The following is a 13,168-nucleotide window of genomic DNA, read 5'->3' as shown; positions in this document are numbered from 1 at the left end:
CCTATATCTGGGGCCCCTTCTACTCATTCTTCTTAATTGAGCCCTGGACATCTGCCTCCAAATCTTGTACCAATGGCACTGCTATATAAATGTGGGGTGTGGGCACTGGAGGTCTACAGTAAGCTGATCACAGTTATAGGTCACAAGAGAAATTGTTTCTCTGGCAAAGGGGTTCTGTATAGGGCATTTTAAAGTGAATTTGATGCAACCTATGTTTTTAAGTTTTTCATGTTATCTACACATCATCGAGGGACGTGGGTGGCGCTGTGGGTTAAACCACAGAGCCTAGGACTTGCCGATCAGAAGGTCAGCGGTTCGAATCCCCATGATGGGGTGAGCTCCCGTTGCTCAGTCCCTGCTCCTGCCAACTTAGCAGTTCGAAAGCACGTCAAAGTGCAAGTAGATTAATAGGTACTGCTCCGGTGGGAAGGTAAACGGCATTTCCGTGCGCTGCTCTGGTTTGTCAGAAGCGGCTTAGTCATGCTGGCCACATGACCTGGAAGTTGTACGCCGGCTTCCTTGGCCAATAAAGCGAGATGAGCGCCGCAACCCCAGAGTCGGTCACGACTGGACCTAATGGTCAGGGGTCCCTTTACCTTTACCCATCATCATCCAAATGGCAGCCCCCCCCCCCATTTAATTTGCAGTTCCCAATCTATTGATAATGCAGTAATGGAGGTGGGCACAAAATAGCATATAACCCACTGAAGTGCATTGTGTGGCTGGTTTGTTGTTGTTTTAACATGGGTAAAGCTATTTTTCTCAGTGCTATTTATTTCCATATCGCCTATTCCCATTTGCTTGTTGTCTCAGCACAATCTAGCTATTTTATTTCAACAGTCCAAAGGAAAGGTAGCATGCCTAACTTCACCAGTTGTTGCTGGAGGCATGTCCTCTTTAGTTTCATTTTCTAAAACAGCTGTTTTGTGTATACTGCTCTTGCACTATTCCACAGACAAAACATTTTTTAAAATAAAAATGGGACATATGCACAGGTAAACAAATAACTATGTGCATGCCCACAATGGACCTTGGGTTTCCAGAATGTAAAGTTCATGAATCACAAGCCCCAATCTTAATTACATTTTGCCTCATTTTACATTCCTTTGCTTTCAGTGGCTTTTCATCAGCAGAAATAAAGAAACATTTCATACAAATCCTTCTTCCCAGGTTGGTGTTTTTATATGGCAAGGGCAAACTATGGCTGATAAGCCTGGACTTCTATGTGACAAAAGGGTCTTAGTGATGAAGCTAAACCAAAAAGGCTAGACTAGTTCTGTCTAGGGACCAATCTAGTTTCCAGCACCGGCCAACCACATACCCAGCAGCCTAGCATAGTAACCGACACTCATTTTCCTGAATCACTTACTCTGGCCAGCCTTCTCCTGTAGATACAGTGAAAAGAGTAAGGAGCGCCCACAACACGTTGTCATAATGGAACTCATATTTCTTCCATTCTCGTTTCTCAGCCTTCACGTCATCCTTCTCATAGACTAAGTACTCTCCCCTGATGAAGGAGATCAAGAGAAACATTTAGGGACATGCTACAACAATGAAGTAGGCAATTTAGCAAGGATATGTTATGGTGCAAATGGCTGCTTTGCCAGTGATTGGAGCTTCAGTCTCTGTTTGAATATAAGGAGTGTCAGAACCTTTTATTCATGTTATCACACAAAAGTTAATCCAGATAGTTAATGATCACACTTTAGGTGGTATAACAGCCTCATTTCAGGGTGCTTAAGTGGAGCTGATTCACTTAGCTCCAACACAATAGCTCTTAATAGGTCTGATCTGTATAAACCACAGTTACTTCATTAACTTGACTGACACTGATGTACACCAGTTTAAGATTTGGCTGTGTTATTAGTAAGATAATAACTGAGCTATGCTGTGATTTCACTATGGAACGGGGTTATTTGTATTATTATTCTTGATTATATTTACTTAATGGTGAGATATAAAATCAGCATAACAAACAATACTAACAAGTACACAGCAAAATATAAACCAGGAACTACAGCATTAGAATTCATTAGAATTCATTCACTGATGTAGCAGGGAACGCAACATGAGAAATGCAACCTGCAAGCTCCAACCTTATTTGGGTTTTGAGTCTATAACTCTAGAGAAGAGACATAAAAGTTCTTAGGAAATGTTAGAATGGGAATGGTGTCAGGCCCAGGAAGCAGAAGGGTGGCAAAATGGATGGAAGCAACATACATACCTGCAATCTTTTGCAAACTCCTTGGACTCATCAGTGCAGTAGAAGAACTTGCCTTTAAAGAGCTGGACAGCCACCACAGCAAAGATGAACATGAAGAGCATATACACAATGAGAATATTGAGGACATTTTTGAGTGAGTTCACCACACAGTCAAAGACGGCCTAGAAAGAACACAGGGTTCTGGTAAGGGTTTGCTAGATAACTTATTATAATGTATATCCAGCCAACCGAAGTGGCTTAAAGAAAACTCCAAATCAGCTTGCAAAAAAAGGGACATACAACACCAAATATAAAATCAAGCTAAATTAACAATTGTATGCAGCACTAAAATATCAACACTAAACAAATGAATAAAAACTATTTTAAGAGCTGCAGACCATAAAATTGCAGAACACAGCAATTCAATTTGATGTGAAACATTTATTAAAATAAGTAAGTAGAAATATTCAAAAGCCCTTTAAAAACAGATAGAAATCCAGTAGATTCCCACAGAGGATACTCCACTATCTTGCTTCCACCACCTCTCTCTCTTGCAGCTGCCTATATGAAAGCAGAGCCTCTCAAGGGCTGAGAAATCACTGCGGGAGCAGGCAACCTCTGAGGAAGCCAAGTCCCAAACTGTCTGCATAACCACATAAGTACCTATTTCTTGAAAATCCTCAGCCCATCCAAAAATAATTTCAAGTTCCTCCAGAACAGAGCAATAACTTGTCCCCACAAAGAGGATTCCATCTTTTTTGCTACTTATAGATAAAGCTGTGTTAGTCTATTGTAGCAAGAGAGAGTCTAGCTCTCTTATTTATTACATAAATCTTCATGGATTAGTGTCCACTTAATCAGATGCATGAAATGTTATCCTCATTTTGCAGAATTATGGTTGGAAAACAGGCACAACTATGCTTAGGTATAGATGGACCCATTAAAGTTTGGTCCATCCCAGTTCTCACAGGTGATGGGACTAAATTCATCCCATCCCCTTTCCAGGCAGATTTTAAATGGAAAATTATTTAAAATGCACCTAGAAACACACGTTAAAGTACTTATAAGGCAGTCTGATGGTTGCATACTCTCTCCAGTCCCCCCCCGCCCCACCCATTTTTCTATTTATAGCTTCAGGAATAGTGTATGCAACCACCCAGAGCCTAAACAGCTAGCATGGGGGGCTTCTTGCTTCCAGTATGCATAGAGCAAGACTCCCTGGGAGCAACAGTATTTGATATCATTCTGTCACTCCGAGAGAACTGTATGGGGGGAAATGGCTGCCCCAATGTTTACATGAATTTTAAAGGGAGGGAAGTTCAGAGAGGGGTTGGAGGCAGCACAGAACCTGCAGATCCTCTCATAATGGAATTCACTGGACTGTGAATTCTGAAGATGATCCAGGTCATACATGATCTGTCTGGATTGTATAAGGGTAGGGTGGATTCTTCCTCCATCCCTAACTATGATCCAATTCAAATGACACTGAGAGATGCCTATGGAGAGAAAATAGAGAAACCCCTCCCTTTGTTGCACTAGATCTCATGCATGAAAGGGTCTGAAGGCTGGGTCCAACCTTCTTCTCACTCTAACCACACCCACATTTTCTTTCTTAAACTGTTGATTTACACCCCCCCCAAAACAACAATGATTATATATTTCCATCAATGTACATCTCCATCTTTTTTTGCTGCTACCCCCAACACACCTTGAGCTTTGGCAATCGCTTGATAGTTTTGAGGGGTCTGAGGACACGCAGGACACGCAAGGATTTGATGGTGTTGATGTCTTTCCCTTTGCTGCCTCTGTAGAGAGATGTTGGGTGAGGACAGAAGAGCAAGGAAAAACAATGAGGCTTGAATCTTTACACTATTCTAGACAGAAGACTGCCAAAGGGAGATATATACTCATGCTATCCGCTACCCTTTTTGTCATCCATACTACTTTTAAGGTTCTGTTGTAACAGTCGCATCTACCTTTTCCAGTTACCACTCCATTCTTTCCATTCCTTAAGCTGCTTTACCCTTTTTTATATGCTTTTTATTCCACCCATCACTTCATCTCTATTGGTACCCTTTCAGCTCATACCCTTTCTGTTCACCAGCACCATAGGATTTAGATCCCTTGTGAAGAATTCCTCAAGGTGCTAAGAAGTTGGAATGCTCCGTCCCAAGGCATGTACTCCTCAAAAAAGAAAATAGCCTGGTCTAGAAGTAACATTTTCAAAGGGGGTTCAAGTATTGCTGGATGTATTTTTTAACCGTTGTTACCAGAGTCACTGATAAAGCATAGAAGGTGCTGTGAGGTGTATTGGAGTGTTACAAGGCAATGGCACTCATTGATACCAGCTAATACACAGCACTAAAGTATTCAACAGCAGTTCTCAACTCAGTTTCTTGAGAACCTTGCCAGTCAAGTTATCCTGCCTGTTTTTATGCTACCCTATATTAGTTTCCCCTCATCTCCTGTGCTACTAAAGTTGTCTTCTCCCAGTTTTGTAAAGTGTACACACATACAATGCCAAGAATCATTACAGCCTTACTAAGGTTTACATTTCTCAGATCATAACTGGCTATGCATTTGTGTGTAAGGTAAAGGTAAAAGGTAAAGGGACCCCTGACCATTAGGTCCAGTCGTGACCGACTCTGGGGTTGTGGCGCTCATCTCACTTTATTGGCCGAGGGAGCCGGCGTACAGATTCCAGGTCATGTGGCCAGCATGACTAAGCCGCTTCTGGTGAACCAGAGCAGCGCATGGAAACACCGTTTACCTTCCCGCCAGAGCGGTACCTATTTATCTACTTGCACTTTGACATGCTTTCGAATTGCTAGGTGGGCAGGAGCAGGGAGAGCTCACCCCGTCGCGGGGATTCAAACTGCTGACCTTCTGATCGGCAAGTCCTAGGCTCTGTGGTTTAACCCACAGCGCCACCCACACTGTGTGTACATCATATCAAATGAAGGGGGGCATTTTAAAACAGGATTCTCCTAAGAATGGGGAAAATAACAAAGGAAGAAATTGCAGCCTGAATTAATGCTCTCACTGTGCTGCTTCAGGAACCCATGCCGAAGTGAAGCAGAATATGTTGATGCTGTTAGAAACATATACTAGCTTTATGCAGATAACTTATACAGAACCAACAGAACACAGAAATGTGGGAAGCCCCTTACAGACCTGCTACAAATTGAAAGAATACAAAGTACACCTACAGAATCTTTATAGCCCCAAGGCATAAAAAAACACATATTCAAACATACTGGGTGCTTTGGTTGTTGTTGTTGTAGTAGTAGTTGTAGCTGTTATTATATCATGTAGTAAAGCCTTCCTGGGACTGTACTACTGTACTTTAGAATGCAGATGGGTGGCATGGCATATTTCATGACAAAAATTCTTGTATGTTGAAAGCCAGCACCCCAGTGAGAATGCTTGCACATCTATGAGAATTGTTCTAGCCTATCCTTCTCCATCACACATTAGTTTTCCAATCCCAGAGAATTTGGTATAGGAAGAATTAAAAGTTTATTCTGAAGTAGTCCCGTCGTTGGATGACTGTTCAATATGCTTTTCCTTAACCTATCCACTGGCTCACATTCTGTTTGCATTCAGATAACCTAGAACCTTCTCTCCAGCAGTAAGATAGAATTCCATCTCTGCCTTCAGTGCACAACACACATGCAAAGGTGAGAGTAGCAATATGCTAAAGTTCTTCAGTCCCATTTAGCTCCACCTTGTCAATTTTTCTTATTGGGTGAAAAAGTGAAAAAGAAGACGACAAGGACATATTCCTGGAATCGATTCCTAGTTTGGAGAAATATATAATCTCATCTTCTACAAGAAGCCACTGAAAGCCAGCCTCACCATTAGGCAGAGCAGGGCAGCTGATTTTGGAAATCGTGAATATGCAGCAAATTGTTAGCTATTTAATTTATTAATGTTGTTGTATTTTTACCAGCTAGGGTAGTAAGAGTAACTTGTATATCTCTACAATAAACCACTGCAAGTCCACTACAACACAGCTTTTCTAATAGTGGGTTTATTTGAGACATCTATATAATAAATTATAGTTATAATTTAAGGAAACATTTAAGCAACATGACTGTATTGCAGGAGAGCTATTATAACTACAGCTGCTTCTAATACAGGCCCTGCTATCTAATATACACTTGTGCGAGGAGCACTCTTTCTTTTACACTTCTGATTCAACACATGTGAATAGCCTCATACTATAAAGAGAGTGGCAAAACCTTTTCTCAGAAATGCACTGCTGAAGAGATGGTTTTCAAACTTTTGAGTGAACATATATTCAATGGAGAGCCAACAAAGCCACTTGCAGAAGAGCTCCCGATTATAATCCCTCCAAAAGTCAGACACAAAGGGAAAGAGTTCTACCTAGAAACCTCTGAGTTCTGACAGCTAGATAATCTCTCATGACACTTTTAATAAAATGACAGTTTTAGATGCCAGAAAATGCAAAACGGATGCCTAGTAGTGACATATTCCAGCTTGATCCTATTAGCACTCTCTGGCCATGACATTCCCAAACATTGTCATTTCCCAGCATAAATGTTTAACTTTACTGAAAATAGCTAGCCTGCAGAACAAAGAGAGAGGAGGATTGTCTGTTTGGGCATAACATATTTCCATAGTTGTGAGAATGCCCTGCTTATTTGCGCTATATCTCTATTCACCAGAAGACTTTCCTTCGAACAACAGTGAGCCCCAGGCTTTACAGCCAAGCAAACTATGCTCTCCAACTCCCTCCTTGACAGAACAAAAGGACAAGGGAGGCTAGATTTTTTTTAAAAAAACAACAACTCCCAAGCATATGCCCCAGGGCTGTTTTTGTTGCTGTTGTGTGTAGATGACAACAGGCCTCTAGGAAGTAGCACCCTGTCCAACTGCTCAGTGCAGTTGGATGTTCCCAAAGTCTCTAGTACGTGGGGGCTTTCTTTTTAAAGCTGATGTTATTTCTAATCACCATCCTTGAGCTTCATCCTTGACAACATTAGCATATCATGAGTTCCTGGCACAAGTAGGATTTCAATATATATCAAGCAGGTTGCAGTAGAATGTTCTGTTCAGTGCACATCATGGCCATTGCAGAGTCCCAGAAAGTGAAAAATACAATGATTCCAACTCAGTGATGCAACCTACAACAGTACCAACTGAATGACTGATGTTTGGAGAGACGAAAGGAGCTCTAAAATGTCTTCCCTTCCAACCACATTAGCCAAAGTGATGCATAACCAAGATAACATAGATAAATAGAATGTGTACCAGAGAGTGAGTGAGAAAGAAAGAAAGAAAGAGAGAGAGAGAGAGAGAGAGAGAGAGAGAGAGAGAGAAAGAGACAGACAGAAAGACTTTACCGTGTGCTGCTCCTGTTGTGAAGTGGCAGTGAAAGGGAAGAGACAAGGAAAGTGAGTAACATTAAGAAAGAGAACACACAACATAAACCCCAAACGAACCCAATACCACATGCTGGCTCTGTTCAGGGAAGTTTCTGAAACAAATCGGTTTTCCCTGCACCCTTCTTTGGCGGCTGCCTTGAAACACAGGGTAGTAATGTGCTACAACTGTTTAGCTACAGATCTTAGGCTAAACAAGATCAAAGCCTTGGTGTTGAGAAAATCCTTCATGCCAGCTCAGTTGGAAACCTGAGAAGTTTCCAGCATCACTGGACAAAGCATTTCTTACAAAGAAAACAAACCTGTCTGCCCTTGCTCATCCAAAAACAAACAACAAACACAAAAAAACACCTGAGGGCAAAGGGCAGCAGCCAAAGGCGCTTCAAAAAATCTTATTCATCTCTTATGTGGAGCTTACTCACATTCAGATTGTACTTGGTTTTTATTCAAGGCTTAATCTTTACCCTAAATTTACATATCCTTATTCTTTAAAGCTTTTCGGTCTTTCATTCAGCATCCATTTCTTGATGTGCTTACTTGGATTTATATACTCCTGATTTCCACTGACATAAAAATCGAGGCGTCAAATTCCAATGGTTACACAAATCCTGACTAAGGAATGAAAATGAAGAGGAGTTTGATTGAAATATCAAGTCTTCATACCTAAGCACGCTTAGTAGGGACAAAGGCTGCAATCCTAACCCCACCTAACTGAGATTAAGCACCACTGATTCAATAGGACATATTTTATAGTAGGCATGGTTAGGATTTTAAGTGCGACTTGGTTCCAAATAAACATATGTGGGATCAGGTTGCATGCCTCACCACATGACATGGGAAGCTAATTAGGCTGTTTAGGTCTGGGACAATGATCATTCTTTTGTCCAAATACAGATAGCAATAGTGGTGGGGGAGGCCAAGCTCTCATCGGCACAATTTTTTTTGGACCTAGGTGGGGTAATAGCAATTATCTTGACACTCCTCCGGTGATCCCAAGTTCAAGTCTAGAACAGTGGCTATGAAATGAGTTTACAATCCAGAATCTAGTTGCTTAACATACTGGTGTGGCTGCTACTGATGCAATAGTATGAATAAACATAACGTGGTGGACTACAGAGCAGTTTATACAGTCAGATGACAGCAACACAGCTGAAAAACAATACAGACCCTTGTACATTTAATTGAAGCTGGCATGATTGGCTCAAAAACATTTTCCATATGCTGATGAAAATTTTAATGAAACTGATGAGAGATGAGAGAAGAACAAACCAGATCACCAGTGATATAGAATGCATAAGAAAGAGAGGAAAGGAAAACTGCAGTAGAGGGTGGCAAGTTCCATTAGAGTAATAAATGACTGGGAAACACAACCACCAACAATGTCGCTGCAAAGTTGTTTGCACTGACTTTTAAAATGCCAGTTATGTCAGACATTAATTCTATTCCAACACTCTTCTATGGTGGCAATTGTCAGAAGATTATAAAAGAAAATGAGACCCATGGTCTCCAGGAGCCCCAAATCTCTGATAAATTTGTCAGATACCCATCATCTCTAGTAGTGCACCCCATATTCTCTTCCATAGCTCTTGCTGCCCTTATTGTTTTTGAAGCAGAAGCACTGTCCTAGTCAGAGCTCCAAGGCTGAGTACATAAGCATGTGCATGTTGGATCAGTAGAATAAACGCTAATCTATTGCAAGGTGAATTCCCAGCTCCCATTCTTCAGTCCTGCAGGTACAGGGCCAAGTTCCATTGTGTTAAGATATTTTAAAAAATGGGATATCTGGAAGAGGGAGCTACGGCAGGCCTTGGAGACAATTACACTTTCACCCTGCTACACAACCCAGGTACATAGGCTTGCCTTACAGGGACATGAAGGTAAAGGTACCCCTGCCCGTACGGGCCAGTCGTGTCCGACTCTAGGGTTGTGCGCTCATCTCACTTAAGAGGCCGGGAGCCAGCGCTGTCTGAAGACACTTCCGGGTCACGTGGCTAGCGTGATGAAGCTGCTCTGGCGAGCCAGCACCACCGCAGCACACGGAAACGCCCTTTACCTTCCCGCTATAAAGCGGTACCTATTTATCTACTTGCACTTAGGGGTGCTTTCGAACTGCTAGGTGGGCAGGAGCTGGGACCGAAAGACGGGAGCTCACCCCGCCGCGGGGATTCGAACCGCCGACCATACGATCGGCAAGTCCTAGGCACTGAGGTTTTACCCACAGAGCCACCCGCGTCCCTACAGGGACATAGGCTTGCCTTAGTCACAAGTTCACAACACTGCTGGAGCTTGCTTTTCCATGTGATGGCACGGGCTCAGTGCCACGTGCTGCATATGTGACACCTGACTAGAAACCTTAGTCACCATTCCAGGATTTCAGCCTCAGTTCTTCCCCAAGCTTGTTCTATGTCTAGATACTTAAGAGATATGCTAGAACTGTAAGACTACCTTCACCTGAGACGGCTACAGAGGAACTCGCAGTACCATCGTGACAACAAATAATCATGAATAAAAAGGACATATGGAGGGGTCCGTAAGCGAAGCATTGCGGCCTCAGGCGAGAACTGAAGGTTTCAAATGCCCACTCTGTATTCAGGCTGCTTTGCCCATCGCCTCAGGATGGAAAAAAATGTAAGAATAACATGCTGTTACAGGTGTGTGATCTGGGAAAAGAGGCTGAAACACCTCCAGATTAAATCTCACCTGGGCATGACCGGAGACAGCAACCCTGAGACCCCAGTGCATGAGTGCAAGCACTTTTGAGGAGGCCACAGCACGTTCCTAGGTTCATGCAGAGAGCCAAAAACTATAGAAGAAAGTTGCAGATGCATGGAAGAGCTGGAAAATGGGTGCAAGGCATGCAGGTAGGGAGGAAATAAGGTGGCTATTCCAGGAGAAAGGCTGACTGCACTAATCTGGTAACCTTTGGGTTGCTGTGGAATCTCCTACCATCCTTGTGGTTTGTAGATAGAAAATATGAGATAAGGTTGCATTAATAAAAATTTTCTCATGCATCACAAGAGCCTGATGCTGAATGATGGAGTGCAGAGAACCGCAGAAAAACTGCCCTTGAACTTCAAGATTTCTGGCTTTGATGAATTTTGGGATAAAGATACTAGGCAACTAACTGTTCACTAGCAGAAGCCTGCACAAGGACAACCCCAACTGCCACGGGGCTTTCCTGCTCTTCTCCCTCCACATAACCCCCAAATTGGCTTGGAGGGTGGGTACTGAGAGAACCCTCAGGACAGCACAATAGGGGAGGAGAGAGGACGTTCCATCAGGCAGCAATGCTTGCCCTGATGAAGTAATTTCCTTAGTGCTATGTTGCATTCCTCCCACTGCAAATGCATATGAAACTTCACCTGCTTGCATACTCAGAAGACCTTGTTATACTTGCCTCCACTTCACCCCCAACTCCCCGTTTTTCTAACCACAATTTAAATGGTAAGATCGCTGGGGCTGAAGGATTGTTTTTTCTTCATGGGTTGCAGTGGCAGGGCTTAACCAAATGACATGGCCACCACCACATCCACACAGCCCCACCACTCACTCCAGCCAGAAAGGGAGTGGCAAAGAAAAAAATGCCCTAGTGCTATGCCAACTCCCAAGCTTGCATAGTGAAGAGGCCCAGATTGGACCCATTGGCATCATGCGATGGCAGCAGGGCTAGTTCAGGATCCAGCAGATCCCTTGCTGGACTGACTGACCTTTCCCTGTTATGGGGTTTACCCTGACTACAACCAGTGGTGATATTGCTGGTGGTAGCTTCTGCCTGACTGCCATTTGTGCAGGCACATTGAGGTACAGTACTCTACAGCGGTGAAACATCTCTGCTGGCAGGGTTGGACAGAGGCTCACCTCTGCCTCATCCAACCTCCCCTCCAGCCAAGTGTACTGGATTGCAACTTAGGGCTCATCTGCACTTCTGCTTGTCCTGTGCCTAGAAACAGGGTGAAACTAGGCTTTATTTCACCTGGGAGCCTCAATAGTGCCCCTCTCTGGAGCCTTTACCCTGTGCAAAAACCTGGCTAGCTCCCCTGTAGCTACGACTCTGCCTAGAAAGCACAGGGCTGAGTGCTTTTCCGCTTGACCTGCTCTTTCTAGGCATGAGTCTGAGTAGTTTCCCCTTGACCCGCTCCTTTCCAAGGGAACACCTGCTCTTTTTCAATAAACAGAACAAATGGCAATCTGGGGGAAATCCACTAAAGAGTGGTTTCCCCATGAAGAAAGCAGCAGGACAAGAGGAAGTGTGGATAAGCCTTCAGATTGCCATGTGTGTTAATAGAGCTATAACATGAACAAACAACAGAAGTGGCAATCTATTAGATTGTTCTTTCCTCTTCTACTACACCTTGGTCCAAGCTCCTAAAATTATTTCTAGGAGGGAAAATGAATATAAATCTGTACCTTTAGAACTAGTTACCCTTGGAAGCAATTAAGACATTCAAATCCTGTCCAACGTGCTCTGAATCAATCACCACTACACACTGTGCGCATCCAATTTTCAGCTGAACTGCAGACACATGACACAGGTGTGAGGTTCCCCAATACTAAGAAGTCTCTGCTTGTTTCTTCCCTTTGACTTCCTTGTTCCATGTGGGAGCAAAGGAAATCAGGAGCTGGGATCAGTTCAGTCAAGCCCTACGATAGGGATAGCCAACCTGGTGACATTTCGGTGCTTATGACTCAAATTCCCATCAGTCCCAACATAGCAAATGATCAGGGATGATTGGAGTTGTAGGTTACATTCACACCACACGTTAAAAGCATTCTTATACCACTTTAACTATCATGGCTTCCCTCAAAGAATCCTTGGAATTGTGGTTTGTTAAGGGTGCTTAGAGTTGTTAGGCCATCCCTCACAGAGTTAGAATTCCTTAACAAACTACAGTTCTCAGGGGTTTTTTTTTGGGGGGGGGGGGAGCCATGACTCTTCAAGTGAACAGTGCTCTAACTGCATGGTGTGGGTGTTACAGTGGTCCACAAATCTGGATGGCACCAGGCTGGCTACTCTGCCTTATGAAATGGGCCAATTGCTGAGGCTGCTAAGCAGGAAAGTTCTTTTCCAGTATAGGTCAGAAAGTTCTTGATTCTAAATCACTGTAACTTCATTTATTGATAAAAGTTTGAGACTCAGTTCAGAACTCCAGACATGATGTATGATGCTTCTGAGAATTCAGGAAATTCCTACTTTTCTTTTCATATGATAAATGGGATATCTCTGCATCAACCCACCCTCTTTTTTCATTCCAGTAAGTTCTTCATTATCCCAGAATAAGCTCCTGTGGAATTCCTGTAAAAAAATATTTCACCCCTCAAGATTGTAGACTTTGATTTTCAATGGATATTTTGTCATGGTTTGAAAAAAGCTAGATTTGTCCAATTATAGCTTTATAGCCTACACCCAAACACACTTATCATTTTATTGGCATTTATTGGAAATTGTCGACAGAATCTTGAGGCAGCTCTATGAGGTAATGAGGTACCCAGGCTTGTGGAAGGTCAGAAACAGTCTGTCTTCTCCATCAAAATACATTATTATTATTATTATTATTAT

The 13,168-nt window shown here is 42.9% G+C and overlaps 1 protein-coding gene across 5 annotated transcripts in view; it reads right to left on the bottom strand.

Annotated features, from left to right (window-relative positions):
* The window catches only part of CACNA1A (calcium voltage-gated channel subunit alpha1 A), a 259,247-nt gene that overhangs the window by 70,709 nt on the left and 175,370 nt on the right, over window positions 1-13,168 (bottom strand). For all 5 annotated transcript variants that reach the window (XM_083717889.1, XM_083717890.1, XM_083717887.1 and 2 more), the window contains 3 exons: window positions 3,912-4,008; window positions 2,225-2,385; window positions 1,370-1,507 (listed from right to left, as the gene is read on the bottom strand). In XM_083717889.1, the coding sequence (XP_083574015.1) occupies window positions 1,370-1,507; window positions 2,225-2,385; window positions 3,912-4,008 (396 nt within the window). The remainder of the gene's footprint in view (window positions 1-1,369; window positions 1,508-2,224; window positions 2,386-3,911; window positions 4,009-13,168) is intronic.

This window comes from Podarcis gaigeae, assembly GCF_964106915.1.
Source record: "Podarcis gaigeae genome assembly, chromosome: 2".
NCBI classification, from domain to species: Eukaryota; Metazoa; Chordata; class Lepidosauria; order Squamata; family Lacertidae; genus Podarcis; species Podarcis gaigeae.
This window is presented reverse-complemented; position numbering and strand designations above follow the sequence as displayed.